Source organism: Nymphaea colorata, chromosome 2 (assembly GCF_008831285.2).
Source record: "Nymphaea colorata isolate Beijing-Zhang1983 chromosome 2, ASM883128v2, whole genome shotgun sequence".
NCBI classification, from domain to species: Eukaryota; Viridiplantae; Streptophyta; class Magnoliopsida; order Nymphaeales; family Nymphaeaceae; genus Nymphaea; species Nymphaea colorata.
The window spans coordinates 21,526,285-21,547,917 of NC_045139.1; the positions used below are offsets into that span (position 1 = coordinate 21,526,285).

General features: G+C 38.9%; 1 protein-coding gene across 2 annotated transcripts; it reads right to left on the minus strand.

Annotated features, from left to right (window-relative positions):
* Positions 1-910: 910 nt before the first annotated feature.
* LOC116248476 (protein ABIL1-like) lies at positions 911-17,327 on the minus strand. 2 transcript variants are annotated; one of them, XM_031621278.2, is made up of 9 exons: positions 17,051-17,327; positions 4,810-4,892; positions 4,338-4,488; positions 4,148-4,247; positions 3,972-4,055; positions 2,417-2,501; positions 2,227-2,276; positions 1,997-2,106; positions 911-1,244 (listed from the first exon to the last, which is right to left on the minus strand). In XM_031621278.2, the coding sequence occupies exons 1-9, from the start codon at positions 17,102-17,104 to the stop codon at positions 1,086-1,088; spliced, it is 876 nt and encodes a 291-aa protein (XP_031477138.1). In that variant the 5' UTR covers positions 17,105-17,327; the 3' UTR covers positions 911-1,085. The 2 variants fall into 2 exon arrangements, 1 of the variants encoding a protein (XP_031477138.1); XR_004171022.2 differs by having other exon boundaries at positions 1,206-1,244; positions 1,997-2,152.
* Between the last annotated feature and the right edge of the window lie 4,306 nt (positions 17,328-21,633).

Sequence of the window (21,633 nt, forward strand, 5' to 3'; positions counted from 1 at the left end):
ATTTATGGGAATAACTGATGGAATTGCCTTCATAAATGTGTGACAGGGCTACTCCATTGCTCTTAAAGCCTGAAATGCGACTTCTACCATCAATTGGAAACACAATGAATGATGCATTCAGAAGCATCCTACTTGAGGAAAGCAATTTTTTCGAAGGGGACTAGTACCAAGACTGTCAAGTTCTGGCGCAAGAGATTTTTTTTGTCACCGTCGAAGCTTAGACATAAGAGTTACTTACATTATGCCAATTCGATTTATGTAACACAAAGTTACTCTCTCTCTCTCTCTCTCTCTCTCTGACTTACAGATTATCAAATCTAAACTTGAAAGACTTGACTGGCGAGCGAGGTGCATGGAGCAATGTCGTTAATATCCTTCCATATCAGAGCTCATCAGCGTAGTAGACGGTTTATATTTTTATTTTTATCATTTTTAAAATCAATTTAAAATATTATAAATTATTTTAAATGAAAGTTCAAAAAGGAGTTTAATACAGGCCGATACATAATAATACAAATCAGTTCATATGCTATATTTGTAAGCAAATTTATGTAGCGTCGATACTAATATTTACGAAGTTCTTGTTTCCACCTCCTTTTATATTATAGTTGCTATTGTTACTTGAATGGTTTGGATTCATACAGTTCACTCTAAATTTAACCTAATACGCATGGCAAATCTAGCCCGAATTTAGAAAATTATTCACCTGGCCAATAATCATTCAAAAAACAAAGCCACAATATAACACTTGCATGTAAATCATGGCCCATTAATCCTAAATATGCACCACACCATAAATACGAGGTCAGATCTTAAAGAGAAGAAATAGAGTTAGAGGGCACCAAGATTGAATAATGAATCAAATACCAAACTGAAAAGTTGATACAGAACAGGAGCTAAGGAGGCTCGAGATCACAACAGTCTGAGACGCTTGAGTGAAGTATAATTAGTTGCAAGACCGACATAACAAGATCATAATAGCATGAAACTATTCGGAAGGCAACAGGCTACATACTTTGCTTTCATCAAATAATGCAGACAATAGTTCTCTGCTCAAAAAAAGGAGGTGAGACATCTCATGCTGGTTATGAGGCATAATTTGTTTTATGCTTGCCAGATTTGGTTTTGCCAAATAATGCAGATAACATACTTTTGCTCCGGACTGGAGGGCGAGGGGTCAGACGCTGACTTCCACTGTCAAATGACTTATGTGTGGTTAACGTTTTCAATGGATCATGTGAATCCTGTAAGAGAAGCAAACCTTTGTCATTGCCACTTCAAATGAACATGAAGAGCTGTACTACAGATCTCCAATATAAAGGCAGTTTCAGTCTGATATCTCCTTCACTTAAGTAAAAAACCATTAATATGCTCCAATACTGTTGACGACAATATCTGGTATAGGATGAAGATAGCTGGTTTACTTTGCACTGAAACCAATTGAAACTAAGGTCATTTAAGAGCTAAACAGGTATAACTTGAACTGATAATTCAGGCTCATGAAGAATGTTAGAGGATCTCCATCGGCACCCATTTACTCAAAAATGGAATATGAAGGAGGCTATGTGCACTACAAGGTACCGTTTCCACTATCCAGCCAGTATAGGCACTATAATCATTACTGTGCTAACTGGCTGCGGATCTAAGTGAACCTGGTGGGGCAGTGCACTTAATATTTAATTTTCAAATTCAGTACATGTTGCAGCACTTCACACTGGTGATTTGGAAGATTGATATTAACTATTAAAATTGGCATCTGCTACACATCAATGTTAGGAGAAAACAATAAAATCAGAAAACTGTAAAAAAATAGTTCATAATAAATGAAAGGAGAACTAAATTATGGTTGGATCAATTACATGATTGGACCATCTCTTTATAAAAAATCAACCATTGTTAAAACAGTAATAAACGCAAGAAGAGAAAATTTTGTTTCCCTGTCCTTTACATATGTTTAATATCAGTGTTTTGGATAAGGAAAAGAAACAACATTTACCTGTCGTGCAGCACCAAGTGCGACAAGTGAAACAGTGGAACCAAGTCTGCTATTGACTGAGAAAGTCCAACCAGGCAAGGGAGGTACTGATGAAACATCTACTTCACCATCTGCACTTAGGCAAATTGGAAAAGTCTGACTCATATTGTAGATAATCTGAAAAATATCATCATATTGGTAAAGAACAATAACAAGGTTAATTTAAACATAAAAAGTATGGTTTGTTTTACCTGAAAGGCAAAAAGTTCCGGGAGTGACTGCAGAAGCTATACCTTCAACACTGCACAAGAAAAACTTATTGACATCCAGAATTCTCATAAAAAGCACCTAGAGTTTTCATTTCAGTGACAAAGCATATTTGTCCTTGGGCGAGAAGAATGGGCCAGCTTGAAAAATCATGAACAGGAATGGATAATATACCTTGCAGATGCAGGAGATGCATAATTTGAGCTTGACTTTGTTTCAGAAGCTAAGTGCCAGCAAAGAGTTTTTGGGGCTGGGGTACCTGGCCAACCATGTTGGAAAGCCAGAGATTATGAGATACTTAATCATATCTGAATGCATTTGGCATAAGATGATAAACTAACGAAATAAAAATTTCAGCTCAACAACTAGCAATAATGCTGATAGACATGATCGACCATTATACTGTTGAAGAGACCCCAGGCAGACCTGTGGTTCTGAATCTGAGACATTGTGTTAAACAAGTGACAATGCACCAGGTCTTTTAGTGCCTGAGCAATTCGCATTTGTTCTGTCTAATCTTCAGCTAATGTGGCATTCCCTTGATAACCACAAATTTCCTCACAGTTATTATCCCTGCAGGCTGTAGATGCAACCATCTTGATCCTACTCAAACTCACAAGTCACCTTTCTTTGCACCTAGATGGTGCTGTATCAAGATGCTTTAAGCTATTGAACTAAGTTTCATGAGATCATAAAAACAGTTTCCACACCCAAGTCGTCATGATTTGGGTGTGGATGCAGCTCGAGTGCATTTTTTTTCCTAATTGAATTACTGTAGAACAATGCTTCGTACATTTTTTTTTTTTTTTTTTTTTTTGGGACAATTTACCTCCACTGCACCTGCACCCATTTCTTTTCTGAAAAGTGCTGTAGCCACAACTTACACCCATGTGACATAACTCTTGGACAGCCTCAAGCTAGAACTTGCTAATCAATATCTCTGGCATAGTTACTACCACAGACACTGACTTGTTTTGGCTTTTCTACATTTCCTAAGTCAAATCCCTGCTAAATTGCTCAAATGCGCTCCCTTATCACCTCATGATCTGAGTTAGAAGTTGAGTCTGATGTGCATAGGTTCAGTCGATTACATTTGATAGCTAATGATTGAATTTCGTGAGTAGCAGCAGCAACTGCATCTGCACCTGCATGTGCATCAGGGCATGGTGTGGGTGCAGTAATCTCCATAAAGAGTTTGTATTAGTTTCCATCAAATTCTTGCCGTTTTGGCCTGTCAATGATCCCCTTGTGAAGATCCAAGTCCATACTTCTAGCCTGAGCAGTTTAGCCGTTGGATTGCCCCAGTTGTTGTTGATTGAAACATAGTGCTGCATAGCTACCCTTTTGCAAGACCAACCTTACTCGATATTTTGTTGTTTAAGTTACCTTGATGCCTGAGCATACACAGTGGCGAGCTTGCATTTTCCTGGTACAGTAGGTTTTTCGGAGTCTTTACAAGCTCCTTACTTATTTTGGTGTGATTCAGAGATGTAATGAGGTGCAATTACTGTGCAAAACTGTGGTGCTTATTTGGACTGTTCTCAGCTGCGTGCAGCTTGGAAAGACATACATCCAGCTGCAGCTGCACTATCTTAGAGAAGTGCACTGTACAATCCAGAAATTTGGAAGACACACCATCACCAAGCCACTCGATGCATAAAAACAAGCTTACATACTTACGAAAATTTCAGCTGTTCTTGATCTATAAGGAATTATCAGAAGCAAGTACCTGAACCATGAGCACGTGGCTTTCCAAGAGTATATTTTGGACCAGATTCACTTGTACTCGTTTGCAGTCTTTTGTATACAGGACCTAATTTGGAAATTATAATTTCAATGACACTTTGAACGACTGACTTTGGTTGAAAGTAACACTAAGAAGTTGTATGTTTCGACCTTGCATACCTGGCAACAGATAATGTTTGTGAAGTCTTGGGATGGTTATTGAAAACTGTTGCTCTCTAAGTCCCTCTTTATCAGTATAATTTTGGCAAGTTAGAAGTCTCTGATATAAGCAAAGAAATGAAGGTACCAGATTATGCTTAATATCAACTGGAGGTGCCCATGGTGGAAGTTGAAAAGGGAGCAAGCATACCTGATCAAGACATACAAATTTTAAGTCCAAAGCAGAAGCATGCAATGTTTGCTGTTCGAGTAGTTCCCCTAATTTGTATGCAACAATACCAAGATGATCAACTGCATTAACCAGAGCTTTCACAGCATAATCTTTCAAATTATCTAGCACCCTGCCAAATCAATAGAGACAAATCCAGTTTAATTATCTTCTTTTAATTAGATGGTGACAAGGGGATGTCAGTTAGGATGAAGCAAATTTTCTCAAATCATATAAAGGGATCTAATTAATGCTGTCACATATATAATGGCCATACTTAGTTAATGCAGACTAAAGACAACCAAGGACAGCGAAAGAAAGTAATCCTACACGTGCCTTCTCCTCCCTGCAAGAAGTTTCCCAGCCTCAAAGGCAACAGTTGCTTCTAAGGTTTAACCAGAAAAACAAGTCAAATAAGCGGTTGACAAAAAAACTGGTGCTCATAGGTACTTACATCTGTTTCTGCTCATTATGGACATAGGACTTTTCACAGTACTCAGCAGCAGAATAAAGTTGGGGTCTTAAATTTTTCAGTTCCTAAACAAAAGGCAAAGAAAGAAGAAAAGTATAAGAGTTGTACTTACATAAACCAAAAGGGACAGTAACCATAACAATGCAGTGAATTTGCAAGAACCAAAGAGAATAATCAAAGAATGGAAGAAATAATGTCCACATTAAAAATATTGAAGAATAAGATATTACTTCTGTGTAAAAACTAGATTTAACTTGACCACTTCTTTTCCTGATTGCCAGTATTTATCAAGATGCAGGAAAGACAATTGCTTTCGTGCTCATGTTTGTTGAAACGCGTTTATCTACAATCTCGTTGGTCAAAGACTATTTCTGTCCTCTTATTACTTGTTTTAATCTTGTTTACCATTGTTACCTTTGTAAGTGAGGTAAATATATACTTTACTGTTTTCAGGTTTTTGCCCTTTTGTGGTTATTGTTTTGTTGACTGCTCTTTGTATTGGAGTGGCTGCTTTTCATAACAGCAGCTTTGATGACAATAAAGAATATTTAGCTTGCTGCATGAATCTTGTTGGTTTCTGCTTTTGGGTTCGAAGTTCGAACATGGTACTAGAGATTGATTGGTGACAGCTGATCTGGACAGATCATCTGCTGCACTTTTCGTTGATGCGACTGTTGGTATTCCTGCTCGTTTCGGTCCTGGCTGAAGCTGCAGTGAGTTCTTAGGTGTGTGAAGCCTTGTTTTGTCTTGGTTTTAGATAATCTGATGTTGTTTACCTGTTTAAGAGGCCATCTCGATGCTGCTGGTTGAGTTTCTGTTGGCAGCTGGGTGGCAAAATAGTGGTGTGGAGGCTGAAAGAAAGTTCAGTTTTTGGGAAGCTGTACATTTGCAACTATTATCTGTTGCTTGTACAGCTTGTTGTATGTCGTAGATATAGTTCATATTTGCCTTGTGGCTGTATTCTCTTGGTGTCATGGTGAAGGACAGCTCTATCGTTGGAGGGTTTTACCTCTGTCGTATACATTGTATATATCAGTTCTTGCCAAGATCTCGTGTTATTTGCTGAACTTAGCAGGGTATATTGTGTATTTCATGCTGAATGATGTAAGTATGGATAAGAAGGAGATCTTACAAGTGACAGCAGTAAAATCTGATGGGTCAATCAAACTATGCATATTGGGCTGAGTACATGAAAGCAGCCCTAAAGAGACTTGGACATTGGGAGTATGTTGACGGGTCTAGAAGAACACCCGAAGATTATGATTTGCGACAGCATTTGGTGAATGGGATAAAAATAATTCTAAAGTGAAATCATGGTCCGTTGAAGCTATGGAAGCATGTTGATGTACGTGTAGTCAAATTGGGCAACAAGGTATCAATTGGCACAAGATTTGAAAAGTTTATGGCAAAGAATGAGCCTATTCAAGCATTTTTTTTATAAAGTTAAGAAATTTTAGATGACTAGCCATGAAGCTACCAAATGTGAGGTGTGCTAAGTGTAAGGAATGTCCATAATGTAGAAAATTAAAATCAGCAGCAAGGGATCAGCAATATGTTATAGATTTCTTGATGGTATTAAGAACATAATTTGAAAGTATAAGGAATGAAGTCCTACATTGTCAAAATTTGCGCTCCTTGGCACTAGCAATTTCTGGACGTATGGCTGAAGAGTCTAAGAATAAGTCCCTAGGGGGGAAGAGTGTAGAATAATCAGTCTTTGTTGTGACTAAAACTTATGGTGGGGAAAAAGACAGTGGAAAGTTTATTGATGAAACAAAAGATATTAGTCACATCTGATGTAATAATTGTAATGAGCATAAGAAATTCAATTGCCGGTTTTGAAGAAGAAAAAAGGAGTTTAGGTAGTTCATCTACAGATGAGATGAAGAATGATGCAAAGAATATGTAAAATGTGCAGCAAAAGGAAGCCTCCTCTTCTAGGGATAAGAAACACATTTCACGCTAACATTTTTGAGAGTGTTCAACAGCTCATCGTTCATGGTGGGTTAGTGCTTCCACATCCTCTTTATCTTCTTAGGTGATTTCCTTGTAGGTATAACTTGAGTGAACCCTAATTGGCTTCTTTATTCAGGTACCTCATGTTGTTTGACAACAAATGATGACATTCTAAAGAATTGTCATTCTTGTTCTGGTTCCTTTAGATGTTCTTTGGCAATAGTAACAAGCTGTTTCTGTCCAATGAATCAGCCACAAAATTTAGAGCAGATTCATTGAACACTTTATTATATTGTTCTATGAAGCTGCTCCAATTTTTGGGACAGATTTATTGGACAGTAACAATTTGTTACTGTTGCCAAATGGCCTCTTAGAATTGCAAATGGTTCTTTCATGTCCATAACAAAACCCAGTTCGATTACTCACACTTCTTATCCTGGGAAAATTTCATGTTAATGATGTTTATCATGTCCCTTCTCTTGCCATGGACCTAATTTTTCTAGGCCAGATTACTAAATATAACAGTACTATCATTTTTTCTCCTATAGATTGCGTTATATGATCAACAGTTAGATAAGAAGATTGGAATTAGCCATGAAAAATATGACTTATATTACGTTGACTGGTTGGATATGAGCCTCATAAGGAAAGAGAAAGGTGGAGCACATACATTAGTGAAAGATGAATCAATGTTATGGCATCAAAAGTTAGTACATGTTATACCATTGAGATTGAAGCATATATTGAAGCTTTTTGATGAGTTTAAAATTGTAATATCTGATGATATGAAAAATTGTGAAAGTTGTAGGTTTTCTAACAGTCATGCGCTGCCATTTTGTCATAGAAATTAAGTTAGAGAATCCATTTGACTTAGTTCCTTCATATGTTGGTGTCCATTTCTCATTTTGTCAAACAGGGAACAACTTATTTTGTAACATTTATAGATGATTATACTGGATACACTTTATGATAAATAGAAATAAACTTTTTAACATATTTAAAAGATGCAATGCTATGGTGGAAACCAAAATTTCAACTAAGATCAAGACTATACATTTAGATTTAGGGGAGAATATATTAGCCATTTGTTTGAAAGTAATTTGCAAAAGAATGGTATATTTGGATCAAAAGTCTTGTACTTACACTCTTGAACGAAATGGAGTAGCTGAAAGGAAGAACAGAGACATATTGAAAATTACTACATTTTTTCTTTTTAATATTAATGTTCCCAAAAAATACTGGGAAGTTGCAGCATGCATGATAGTGTATCAAATAAATCAGTTGCCATAGGAAGATTTAAATGGCTTATCTCCTTATGGTAAATTGTATGGATGGAAAACTAACTATAACATACTGAGAGTGTTTGGATGTACATGCTTTGTACTCATACCCATACAATTGAGATGCAAATTATCACATAGAGCAGCAAAATGTTGTTTCTTGGGTGTATCAGAAGATAAAAAAGGCTATAAATGTTACGATCCAATTGGAAGAGGAATGTGGGTCTCAAGACATATCGTGTTTCATGAACAAGAACTACACTTTGTACAAGAAAAGGAGAAGAGAGAGATTAGCAACATAAAATTGACATTTTTACTGGTATATCCTAGTGAAAACAAAGAAAGACAATTGGGGAGTCAAAATGGAAATAATAATAACAAATATTGAGAAGAGAAGAATGTTAGCCAGGTATATTAGAGGAGGGATAAAGGAGTCATACATGTGTCATTTCTTAAGCAGTCTGAGCCTTTAGAGGGAAATGAACATGTCAATTCTTATTACATTTCCTCTTCTTTGACTCCTTTGCCATCTCAGGTATGTTGTAGTTCAAGAGTCTCAATTCCTCCTTCTTACTTTATGTTTTATGATTCTTTTTCTCCTAAACATCATGTTGATCTGGCTTTCACTAATTCCTATGAAGAACCTAAGTTATATCTGGAAGCAACAACCAAGGAAGAATGACAGCTTGCTATGACAGAAGTGTTGAATGCTTTAAAAAAATGAAAGCATTGAGACTTCTCCCATGCAAGAATGTGGTGGTCCACAAGCATATATATATATATATATATATATATAGAGAGAGAGAGAGAGAGAGAACGTTACAAGGCAAGATTGGTCATAAAAGGCTACAACCAGCAGTTTGGAGTAGCCTACTCAAAGACATTTGCACCTATAGCGCATATGACCACTATTATAACTCTTCTGCCAGTAGCATCAGCAAGATGTTGAAATCTATAGCAGCTTAATGTAAAGAATGTCTTTTTGAATGGGAACCTAGAAGAAAAAATTTATATGTAGCTTCCACTGGGTGTTTTCGATCCAGAAGGTAGGATATGTAAAAAAGAGAGAATTTTATGGGTTAAACCAAGCCCTAAGAGCATGGTTTAAAAAAAAAATTAAAACAATAACTGAAAAATTGGAGCCAACCACAGCTCTCATGATCATGCACTATTTGTATCCTATACTGAAAGAGGTAATAGTTTGTTGCTTTTATATGTTCATGATATGATTATTACTAGTGATGGTTTTGTAATTATTGATGAAACAAGGAAAAAGTTTGCACAGACATCAATGAAGGATATTGGTTTCTTAAAGTATTTCTTGGGCTTAGAAGTTGTTTACTAAAAAAGAGGTTATTTCTATCTCAAACACAAATATGCAGCTGATCTTGTAGCTAAAGCTAAATTACATGAGGATAATAAACGGGTGGAGACTCCTATAGAAGCAAATGTTAAGTTAAGACCTCTTGAAGGAAAGGAGCTAAAAGATCTATAGGCAACTTGTTGGAAATTTAGTTTATCTATCTCTGGACCTGATATAATGCATGTAGTTCACATGGTTAGTCAATTCGCAAGTGCACCTACATCAACACATCTTGTTGTTGTTCTAAGAATTATCAAGTATATAAGAGACACAATGGACTCTAGAATGTTCTTCACTTCTTCAAAGAACTTGTGGCATATTGTGATGCTAATTTTGGTAGATCAGTTCGTGATTGACTATTGACAACTGTTTTTGTATGTTCTTTGGCAAATCTATGATCTCTTGGAAGAGCAAGAAACAACAAAAAGAGGCTGCATCTACAACTGAGGCTAAGTATAGGGCAATGACTCAAACAATAGGTGAAATAACTTGGATAAGATGGCTGCTAATGAAATTGGAATTTCAGTTATTAATAAGGTTAGATTGATTTGTGACAACATGAGTGTCATTCACATTGTCAAAATTCCAGAATTTCATGAAAGAACTAAACATATTGAGATTGCCACATACGTTGTCAACATAAGTTGCATAAGAACCCTAACCATTAAAGTAATTTAGCCGCATGCTTACTCTTCCCACTACAAGCCAGGTGCGGCTTGCTCCTCATCTGTCCTCCTCTCTTTTTGTTGCTGATTGATGAGCATTGCCACATACAGGCAGCAGCGGCATGCCAAATGGCGTGTCAATGTGAGAGAGCTTGGTAGAGTCTGGTTACATACCTCAAACTAATTCTAAGGATTTCGCTTATCGGTATCTTCCCATATAAGCCACTGTCACCAATTTTGTGCACCATGAGTCATTTTTTGTTATATTTGATTTTGAAGATCTGAAGACATATTAAACTTGACATCCTTTAAAACACAGTCACAAATATTGTTTTTGCATTTTAGATGGCGAGGTTTTTCTCAGGAATAATACAATGAACTTGATAAAAGGAAAAAGGACAGAAAAAATACAGTAACTTTTTAAAAAAATAAAAAATTTTAAAAATTAGGAAAAAATAAAATAAATGAAAAACTAATCAGATCATCAAAAAATAAGCAGATAAGCAACAAATGAAAAATAGAAAATGGCAACGAACAGTCCGACGTTTAAAAAAAACACGTAAACAAAATAACCGAAAAACGAAAAAAAAGTGAGAAAATGAATTTTTTTGTTCTGGTGTTTTTTGCTTTTTTTGGGCTGACTAATTTTTCGCATTTTAAATGTGTATTTTTCGAAAAAAAATGTGTTTTTTGTGACTATGCTTGAAAATAAAGGTGCTTAAGAGTTCAGACCAATTCTCTAAATTGTGGGTTTCCATAATTTCCTTCCCATTGCTACCATCTCCCAGCCCTAAAGAAGCGATTGTGTTGTTTGGAACCAATAAATTAACAATTTTACCTTAAATAGCTAACACTAAGCCTCTTGTTAGTACCAGTTGAACCTGGGATTTATTTCCTCCAGCTTAGTAGGGCATTACATTGATTGAATTGGAAGGATTTAATCATCTCAACATTCACTTCTTACATCAAACGTGAACTTGACCCTGACCGTATCTCTATCGATTCACATAATATTTCTACCACACTACACGGCATGGTGATTACCAGAGCCAAACTTTTGGTTCAGCATCATGGACTAGCCAACTAATTCCAAACAAGATATAGTATAAAATCTGAACTACGCAAGCAGTAGACACCAACTTGGTTGCAGAAAACCAAACAATACACCACAGGTCTAAGCAAGAAAATGAACGACAAGATAGGTGAAATAATGGTCAATGTGCAACGGGTAGAAGGAAGGGAAGAAGGACCCATAAACATGCTTGATGGATCAACTAACGAATAGCATCTTCAAGCACTTATCCTACTCAATTATCCTAGAGAACGTGTTTTCAACACGTAAGAGGGAGAATATGTCTCGACCTTAACCGAATGTGTCTGTAGTGGCATCATGGCCACAGTTAGTGGAAGTTTAGGACGTGGCATCATGGTCATAGTTAGTGTTCAGTTAAGTTGCAATTGTTCCAACAAGTGGGTTGTTCCACATTATTAGCGATAGGTTATCCATGTTAGTGGGTCTGCCACGATCCCATGTTTTGAGGCTTCCACTTCTTCTAGAGGAGTATAAAGCCCTTAGTTGTGAATGAAATTGATATGCTTTTTACCTCAATTCATCCCCCTTTCTCTTTGTCTCCCTCCTACTCTCCTCTCTTCGTCAAGATATTCCCTCTCTCACAACCAGACTCTTACAAGTGGTATCAGAGCCAATGACTTCACGCTCCAAAGCCACGGACAGCAAATCACCCAATGAGCACATCCAAAGGCTGGAGTCATCCATGGCCGACTTCCGCCAAGAAGTCAACCATCGCCTTCAGGAATCCTAGCAGTGAATGGAACAATGTCTTCAACGTGTCGACGAGAGGTTCAAAGAATTACAGGAAGCGATTGCTTCCCATCCTACTGTTGGGAACGGTCCCGATAACAGAGGGCTATTAGGTACATCGCCTAATAACCCCACCACAACGGCGGCAACAACTTCCATTACAGCGGCATCCTCAGCTTCAACCACTCCGGCACCAACCGCAGTCACACCGATGCGTCTTAATTTTCCGGAATTCACTCCTACTAATCCCAGGTATTGGATTCGGAAGTTTGAGCAATACTAGATGTTAATGACATTGAAGAACCCCGCAAGCATCTCAATGAAGAAGGAGACACCTGGCTATACAACGAACTGCTCCAAAGGACCAAAACCATGACCTCACGTGGGCTCAATTCATGGATCGGTTGTGCGAACAATTTGGAGATCAAGATTCTGATAGTGTGATTGCAGAATTCAACCACCTCAAACAAACAGGAACTGTCGCTGATTATATCAAGCGATTCGAGGACCTAAAAGGCCATGTGTTACGTGAGAACGTCACCCTCTCAGATAAGTATTTCATTTCTTGTTTTAAGGGTGGACTATCTGACTCACTTCAGTCCCTTGTCCGAGGTCACGCACCCCTAACGATTTGGGAGGCCATGGCAAAGGCTAAGTTTCACGAAGCCACCTTAAAGTCCATTGCCAAACACCCGAATTTCCGCAGCTCGCCGCCGGCCCAATTGAATTTTGGGAGAGCCAAACCGCCACGGGAAACCCCTTCAGTCAAGAAGGACCCCACTTGCTACCACTGCAGCGCCCCGTGGTTTTGAGGACACTCTTGCAAGCCTCGTACGACCAGCGAAGCTCATGTCTTGGACGAGGCCAGTTCCAAAGAGGGCGAAGTCGTGGACGTCAACCCAGCCCCAAACCACGATGAGCAGATTGTGGAACTCTCCATGCACGCCATGAATGGTAGCACAGGTAGCGGAACCTTGAAATTGAGGGGGCACATCCGTCACAAGCCGGCCTTAATTCTGCTAGACACAGGGAGTACCGCCACTTTTATTAATTCCAAGTTTGTTGATGCTCTTCAATTGGATGTTTTGGACTGTCCAGAGATGACCATTGCCCTAGCCAATGGCACCAAAGTCGTGTGTTCCAAAACTTGTCCTAACTTGGGCTAGGAGATGTGTGGGAGTCACTTCTGACCTGATTTTCGCATTCTCGATGTTGGTACTTACTACATTGTCCTTGGTACTGATTGGATGCAGGAGGTGAACTCAATAACCTTTGATTTTGTACAATCCCAGGCAACCATTAAGAAAAACGGAAAGGAGGTGGTTCTTAAGGGTCATCGTGGTGAATCCAAACAATTGGAGGAGCTAAGCTGTCTGACCACTGATTGTCCTCCCAAAAACATCAACATCCAGCATGTTGAGCAAGTGGCTTGGGTATTTGATGTGGCAGAAAGTAGCAAGCTGACAACACTTACTAGGCCAAATTCAACTGACTTCGCTACCTGCGGAGGACCGGACCTTCCTATGGAATTCCGAAAACGGCTACATCACTTGCTCCACTCCTTTGCCGAAATATTTGACGAGCCCAATAAGCTCCCCCCTCTGCATTCTCATGACCATGGGATCATGCTAATTCCAAAGTCATCCCCAGTAGTTGTACGCCCTTACCGCTATCCCTACCACTAGAAAACGGAAATAGAAGTTCAAGTGCAACACCTCCTCGATGTTGGGTTTATCCGTCACAGTCATAGTCCATTCGCATCACCCGTCTTGCTCGTTAAAAAGAAGGATGGTAGCTGGCAAATGTGTGTGGATTATCGACAACTCAACTATCGGACGATCAAAGATCGATATCCGATTCCCATCATCGTCGACCTTCTTGATGAACTACATGGTGCAAAGGTATTTTCCAAGCTCGACCTCCGGGCAGGGTACCATCAAATTCGTATGAAGAAGGAGGACTTTTCTAAGACAGCATTCCGGACACACCAAGGCCATTATGAGTTTCGGGTCCTACCTTTCGGTCTCACCAATGCCCCTGCCACCTCTCAGTCCTTAATGAATCAGGTATTGGCCCCATTCTTACGTCAATTTGTTCTGGCCTTCTTTTACGACATTTTGATATACAGCAAAGAATTGGCCTTGCACACTGAGCATCTTTCGAAAGTGTTTGAGTTACTATGCCGCGAACAATTCTATCTCAAGTTATCCAAATGTGAATTTGGCATGGCTCGAATAGACTACCTGGGACACGTCATATCGGGAGAAGGAGTCAGTACCGACCCAAAGAAAGTCGAGGCCATGATCAGTTGGCCTACACCCAAAACGGTGAGCAAATTGCGGGGCTTCCTCGGCTTAACCGATTACTACTTCAAGTTCATATGAAACTACGGTGTGGTGGTGCAACCCCTGACCAATCTCCTCAAAAAGGATGGCTTTCGCTGGTCTTCGGAAGCAGACGAGGCTTTCGCAAATCTAAAGCGCCTCCTCTCAACTTCTCCCATCCGTGCATACCCTGACTTTAATGCTGAATTTGTGTTGGAGATAGATGCATCGGAGCGGGTCATCGGGGCTGTCTTAACTCAAAACGGACGTCCCATCGCATACATGAGCGAAGCATTAGGCCCTCGTAATGCAGGTTTGACCACCTACGAGAAAGAATTGATGGCTGTCCTCTTAGTCGTGATGCGTTGGCGGCATTATTTGGAAGGGGCTCATTTCGTGATCAAGACGGACCATCACAGCTTACATTTCCTCTTGGATCAGAAAGTTCATACCAACTTGCAACGGAAGGGCGTCTCTCGCTTGATGGGGTTACCTTTCTCTATCGAATATTGACGGGGCTTCGATAACAAGGCGGCCGATGCTATATCGCGCTTCATGGAGGTAACCAAGGTCGAGTTTCCAACTACCAGTGAGGTGCTAGCTATTTCATCGGTCATTCCAGCCTGGAAGGATTCGATTGAAAAAAGTTATCGAGGAGATGCCAAGGCGACTCAAATCAAGGAGGAGTTATTAATTACTCCTGATAGTAGACCAAATTTCAAGCTGCAACAAGGTCTGCTGAGGTAAAAGAGTCGTTTTTATATAGGCTATTCCGGAGATCTTCCCCACGAGATCATTCAACAATTACATGACGCGGCAGTCGGAGGACACTCGGGCAGATTAGCAACTTACAAGCAAATCAAAAGGCATTTTTATTGGCCTGGCCTCAAGAAGGAAGTCGCTACCTATGTTGCTAATTGTGATACATGTCAACGATGCAAATCAGAAACCATTGCAAACCCCGGTTTACTACAGCCCCTACCAATTCCAAAAGACAATTGGAAGGATATTGTGCTTGATTTCATTGAAGAATTGTCAAAATCGCATGGCAAGGATGTGATATTATTGGTAGTAGACCGATTGTCTAAATACGGCCACTTCATCGCCATCGCGCATCTGTTCACGGCCATTAAAGTGGCACAAGCTCTCTTTGGCAATGTGTTCAAACACCATGGACTCCCCGAAACAATAGTCTCAGACCGAGACAAGGTCTTCACCAGCAATATGTGGTGTGAGCTCTTCAAAACTTTTGGCACACAGCTGGCCCTTAGTTGAGCATACCATCCCCAGTCCGATGGCCAAACGGAGCGACTCAATCAATGCGTCGAACATTATCTAAGAGTGATGTGTTTCAATCGACCTGGCACCTGGAGCATATGGTTGTCACTAGTTGAATTCTAGTACAATAGTACATACCATACTGCCATCAAGAGCTCACTGTTCGAGGTTGTTTATGGTTACTCGCCACCTCCCATTCCTGGAATTCGAGACAAACAGCCCTCGGTGGCTGTGGCCGATTATACCACTAGACATGCTCAAATGGTGCACTTATTATCTGAATCTCTTGCTCAAGCCCAGAATCGCATGAATATTCAAGCTGACAAACGACGAAGTGAGAGGGAGTTTGCCATAGGAGATTGGGTGTTCTTGAAGCTCCAGCCTTACAGTCAAAGCTCAGTGGCAATCCGAACAACATCAAGCCTGCGGCCAAGTATTATGGACCATTCCGTGTCCTAGCTCGGTTAGGATCAGTGGCTTACAAACTTGAATTACCTACTTCATGCACAATCCACCCAGTTTTTCATGTGTCATTACTAAAGCAACGAGTTGGAGAAGGGCAGGTACCAATCACTACACCACCTGTCACTGACAAGGATGGTTTAATTCAATCGGAGCCAGAGGCGATATTGGATCGTCGTTTGGTGAAGCGTAACAATGTGGCGATAGTCCAAGTGGGCCAATCTACATGATGATGAGGCAACATGGGAGGATTACAATGTGATTAAGGCTCAATTCCCCATCATATCGGAGTTGAATCAAACTACTATTCTTGAGGACAAGAACAGTTTTGAGGGAGGTCGAATGTCACGACCTTAACCGAATGTGCTTGTAGTGGCATCATGGCCACAGTTAGTGGAAGTTTAGGTCGTGGCATCATGGTCATAGTTAGTGTTCAGTTAAGTTGCAGTTGTTCCAAGAAGTGGGTTGTTCCACATTATTAGCGATAGGTTATCCATGTTAGTGGGTCTGCCTCGATCCCATGTTTTGAGGCTTCCACTTCTTCTAGAGGAGTATAAAGCCCTTAGTTGTGAATGCAATTGATATGCTTTTTACCTCAATTCATCCCCTTTCTCTTCGTCTCCCTCCTACTCTCCTCTCTTCCTCAAGATATTCCCTCTCTCATAACCAGACTCTTACAGAATAGTCATGAATTGCATCCATTCTGGCCAAAGCAGATAGAAACACGAGAAGAGATGATACCCGAAGAAAAGAAGAATCAAACGCCATACCAGAAGTCGAAAGACAACTAACTCTAGCTGGTGCGTGACATTAGGAGAGCAAAACAAAGAAAAGAGAGAGAGAGAGAGAGAGACGTATATCAAGATATCCGTACACAGAATTCTAATTGCCAAAAGCAAAACAACCCCAATTTTCGAACAGCCAGAGGCCAACCAATCAGCACACTCGCTTCTTTCTTAAAAACCCTGATTTCCCACAAAATGCCGCCAACCAAAAGCATCAGAAGCATCCGAAAACTAAAAGAACCTACCAAATTCAGACCAAAAGGGAGGAAGAAGGCGAAGAAGAAGAACCTGCAGAGCCTTGGCGAAGCTCTTACTCTCCATCCACGACTCGTCAAATGTCATCAACGGTCTCTCTGATAGCGGTTGCTGCACTCTCTCCTCTCTCTCTCTCGCTGAGTAATGGATTCTTCGATCAGCCTTTAGCAGCTGGCGACTGAGAAATGAGAATGCACGTCTGGCCAATCGCTGGAAACGATCAATCGACCCGATCTTTGAGCAATGGAGAGGAAGGAAGAAAAGGAAGAGGGACGGCGACGCTTAGATTCTACGGCACCATTGTCGGCTATTTTTCCCTCCTCCGGAGCCATCTTATAGTTGTTCCTCAACGACCTTATTTTCCGTTTTTTGTTCAGTCTAAAAGAAATTTCACTTACGGCCTACAAATTTGTCCATAAATGTCGATGGAGGGTTCTATTTAATAAAATTATCTTACCATGCTTCCCACTTTTCCAAAGAGATCATTATATTTGGCCCCATACTAGGGTTTGCGGATGACAAAACTGCTCCTTGAATGTGAAAAACGAGACTATTCTCTTGTAATGGAAAGCTTTTTTTTTTAGAGTTGACAAAAACACTCATTTTTAAATTATTAAAAATACTTTTTACGAACTAATAACTAATAAACAACATGCACTAAGCCACTAACTAGATTAGTTTTTTTTTTTTTTTTACAAGCAATCGCCTATAGTCTTCTTCCCAGTGATATCGATTAATAGTTAAAGCTAGTTATAAATGAAAAGATCTAGGAGTTATATGTCTCGAGCCGATTTGCCCGATTCAAAATCTGGGTTCTTTAGATTTCAGCTACATTTATATTAACAGGTGACTCTTGAGCCACTTTATTGATGATTATAATGGGCGCTAGCAATACTTAAGTCGACTTGCGGAGTTTGCCAAATATGTTGGATATTGCAAATTGTTGTGAAAGGTATGCGGTGTTGAGAAAATAAGTAGTCTGTATGGGTTCCTCAAGAAAAAAGAAGTTGGTTTAAAACGATGTAATTGCATCCCTGAAGGAAGGGTGGTGTGGTGGTGAGTCACATCGGCAGTGGTGGGGCAGATGAGGTGGGGTCTCCCACTCTCCACCACGTCCCCATTGGCATAAAACAGATCCGTTCAACGTCTCCAGAGGTGGGCCTTTATAAAGGGAAAAAAGTCAATCGCTGGGTCATCGTTCTGTTTTAGGATCACATTAAAATATAAACGACATATTACATCTTATTATTATCATTATTATTATTATTATGTTAAACGCTCTTCTCTTTTCCTTTTTTCTTTTTTTCCAAATGTAATTGTGTGAATGGACAAGTTGAAAAGCTAAGGATCCATGTTTTGGGCTCGTTTAAACAGCTGCCCGCCTATGGTAAATCCAGGTATGGGCTTGTTTATGAATTATTTGTTTGTAGATTTGTAAATCATTCAATAAGAATGATTTATAAACGCGTGTATAGAAGCATATTTAAAAAATTTGTAACCACATGCACATAACAATGTAATTGAGATGTTAATGTTGCATTTGGACAACTAGAATCATTTTAAGATATTAACCCATGTCGCATATATGAATTACATTTAATTGTAATCACAAGTAATAACAATGTGAACGAGATGTGAGCCTTCCATTAGTAAACTGTAAATTGATCAGTGAGATTAACTTGTAATCACATGTATAAAATCACATTTGATAAATTCACATTTAGGTAGTGATGTGAATATGACGTAGGCCTTTCATTTATAAAGTTGTCACATACTTGTGATTGCATTTGTTCAAATGTGCTTTTACATGTGATAGCAAGTTAGTCTAAAGAGTTACATCTGGTATACATCATTATATACTTGTATTATGTGTCTTTAGAAGTGCCTCTGCATGTTACAAGTTAATCTGAATAAATGGCTTACAATTCGACAAATGAAAAATTAATATCTTGTTCATATTATTACGTACATGTGATTTGCATGTCTTCAAACATTTTTTTTTTTACATGTATTTTGCTAATATCTCAGTAACAACTTACAAGTACAAAATTGATCGACGAAATTAATTTGGAATATTTCATTTGAATGAATGGATCATATATAAGAAATAATGTGTACGAGATGTAAATCTTTAAATTGATCGACGAAATTAATTTGGAATATTTCATTTGAATGAATGGATCATATATAAGAAATAATGTGTACGAGATGTAAATCTTTCATTTCTGGAACTATAAATGATATTAACTTCATGTGATTAAATTGTAATTACATGTAAATATGCATCTAATGATGTATTCATCATGTCCACAACAATTTCTATTAGATATAAATCTTTCATTCGTATAAGTGTAAAATCGTTCAATGATATTAAGATGTTATTGTACATGTGATTGGCTTGTATTTATATGTAGAGTCTGTTTGCAGACATGAATGTATGTAATAATGTGGACAAAATATTAATATTTCAACTATGAAACTGCGGATGTGATTAGCTTGTAATCGTATGGGAGACACATTTTAAGATATGTATCACATGTACATATTGATATAAATGGGTATATTTAAATATTTCATTTGTTTAACTTCAAGTCGTTAAATGAGATTAATTTATACCATAAAATACACACTTGAATGATCGTAATGATGTGATTACAAGCTAATCTCATTAAATGATTTACAGTTCTGCAAATGAATAATTACATTTATATAAATGTAAATCACAAGTAGAAGCACGTTTGAAGACATTTAACGACTTGTACATGATGATCTGTGCAAGTTGTAAATCTATCATTTGTACAACTGTAAGTAGTTTAATGTGGTTAACTTGTTACCATATGTAGGCAAACCTGAAGACATATAACAAGATATACCTAATAATGTGAATGATATATATATATATATCTTTTATTTATGGAATTGTAAACATGATTGACTTGTAACCATAAATGTGATTATGATCTTATAATCAATCAGATGTATAGGCACATTTAAATACATGAAAGTACATATACATATCGATGTAAACGAGTTTTAGCTCTTTTATTTGTACAACTGCAAGTTGTTCAATGAGATTAGCTATAATCACATGTAATCAATCATACATGACTAAATGTCTCCAATTGTATCTTTACATGTACGAAACATAAAGCTTTCATTTGTAAAAACCCAAAAAAAATGAGGAAGAGAGGTACTCGTGCCTCTCTTTCGCACTGGTGCGCCGCTTTCTGTCAAACGCAAACATAACAGTTGATTAGAAAGTCAGATTGGAGTAGAGACGGCGGAGAGCAGTTTTGCGTAGAGGGGAAAAAGAGAGTTGCAGGACGAAACGACCCTGCTGGAGGGATTTCCTCCAAAATATATTCAAAACCAAATGTAAAAACTGTACAAGAATGAACAAAATCGATACAGCACAAAGACAATAGGGGATCCCGTGGGTTCAAAGCCAAAAAGAAACCAGGGGAATGCACCAATCTAGCCCTTCTCAGTTTGTAGCATTATGCTCGTAATTTCCAAAACAGGGCCGTCGTTGCTCACCTCTACTTTGTGGATCACCTCATCCAGCCTTCTGAATTTGGACGCCAGTTTAGCTCGCCTTCCGAATCCATCTTCAACCAAAATTTCAGGTTGGAAACCACAATATGCTTCTCCCGCTGATCAGTGTTTATACAAATTAGGAAATCCTACAGAATCGCAAGTTCAGGCATAAGTTCATCATTGAGGATATCCCTAACGACTTTGCTGAAGAAGCTACCGGCATGGTTATGGGTTCCGCAAGCAATCCTCCTCCTTTTTCGTCTAACCCAGGACACTAGCTGAAAGCGAATTCGCCCAAGCTGTATAGGGGCGCATTCCCTAGAGACGCACCCCTGTGAGATGCCAGACTTCGAAGCAAGCATTTCCCCCATTCAATCGATTTGGGCTCCCATTTCATCACAAATGTGTTTCGGGATGTCCAGGTTCCCCAAACGATGGTGCTGAAATATATTATCCAATTGAGAGTTAGCCACCCTCTTTTGAAGCTGGAGCAAAACCACTTCTTCAGTTCTTGGATCAGATTTCGCGAACCATTGGGCTCTAGTATTATTAAGGCTGCCAAACCACATGAACCCCCTTCATTTCTCTTGACGGCGTTTGGTTCTTATAAACTCCCGCAAGGTAGCAAGCTGAAGACAAAGGAAGAGAGTTGGAGGAGGAACGCAGCAACCTAAGGGAAGAGAGAGGGCAGCCTTTTCTCCTCTCACTCCTTTCACTTAATTCAAACGGTTCCAGGAGGATGGATGCACCGCGGAAAAATAAGAGCCTTTGGAATCCAGCTAACATCTATCTATATCCATATGTATATATACATATATAAAGCTAACCAATCGTTCTTAATTCTGTTATTGCACTAGTTTATAAGGAAATCGTTAATTTGATAGCCAACCGTAATCAATATTACTTTGAACACCTGCCAGTATTGTTCTTTTTTTCTCTCCTTAGTCATGCACTCTTATCCGTCAATAAAAACACCAGCCTGTATAAGTATATTGCTTTGTCCCTTATTCATGGATTCTTATCAGTCAAGAAACAAACTTTCTACATGTTAAATGAAAACAGTCGGAAAACATGAGAAA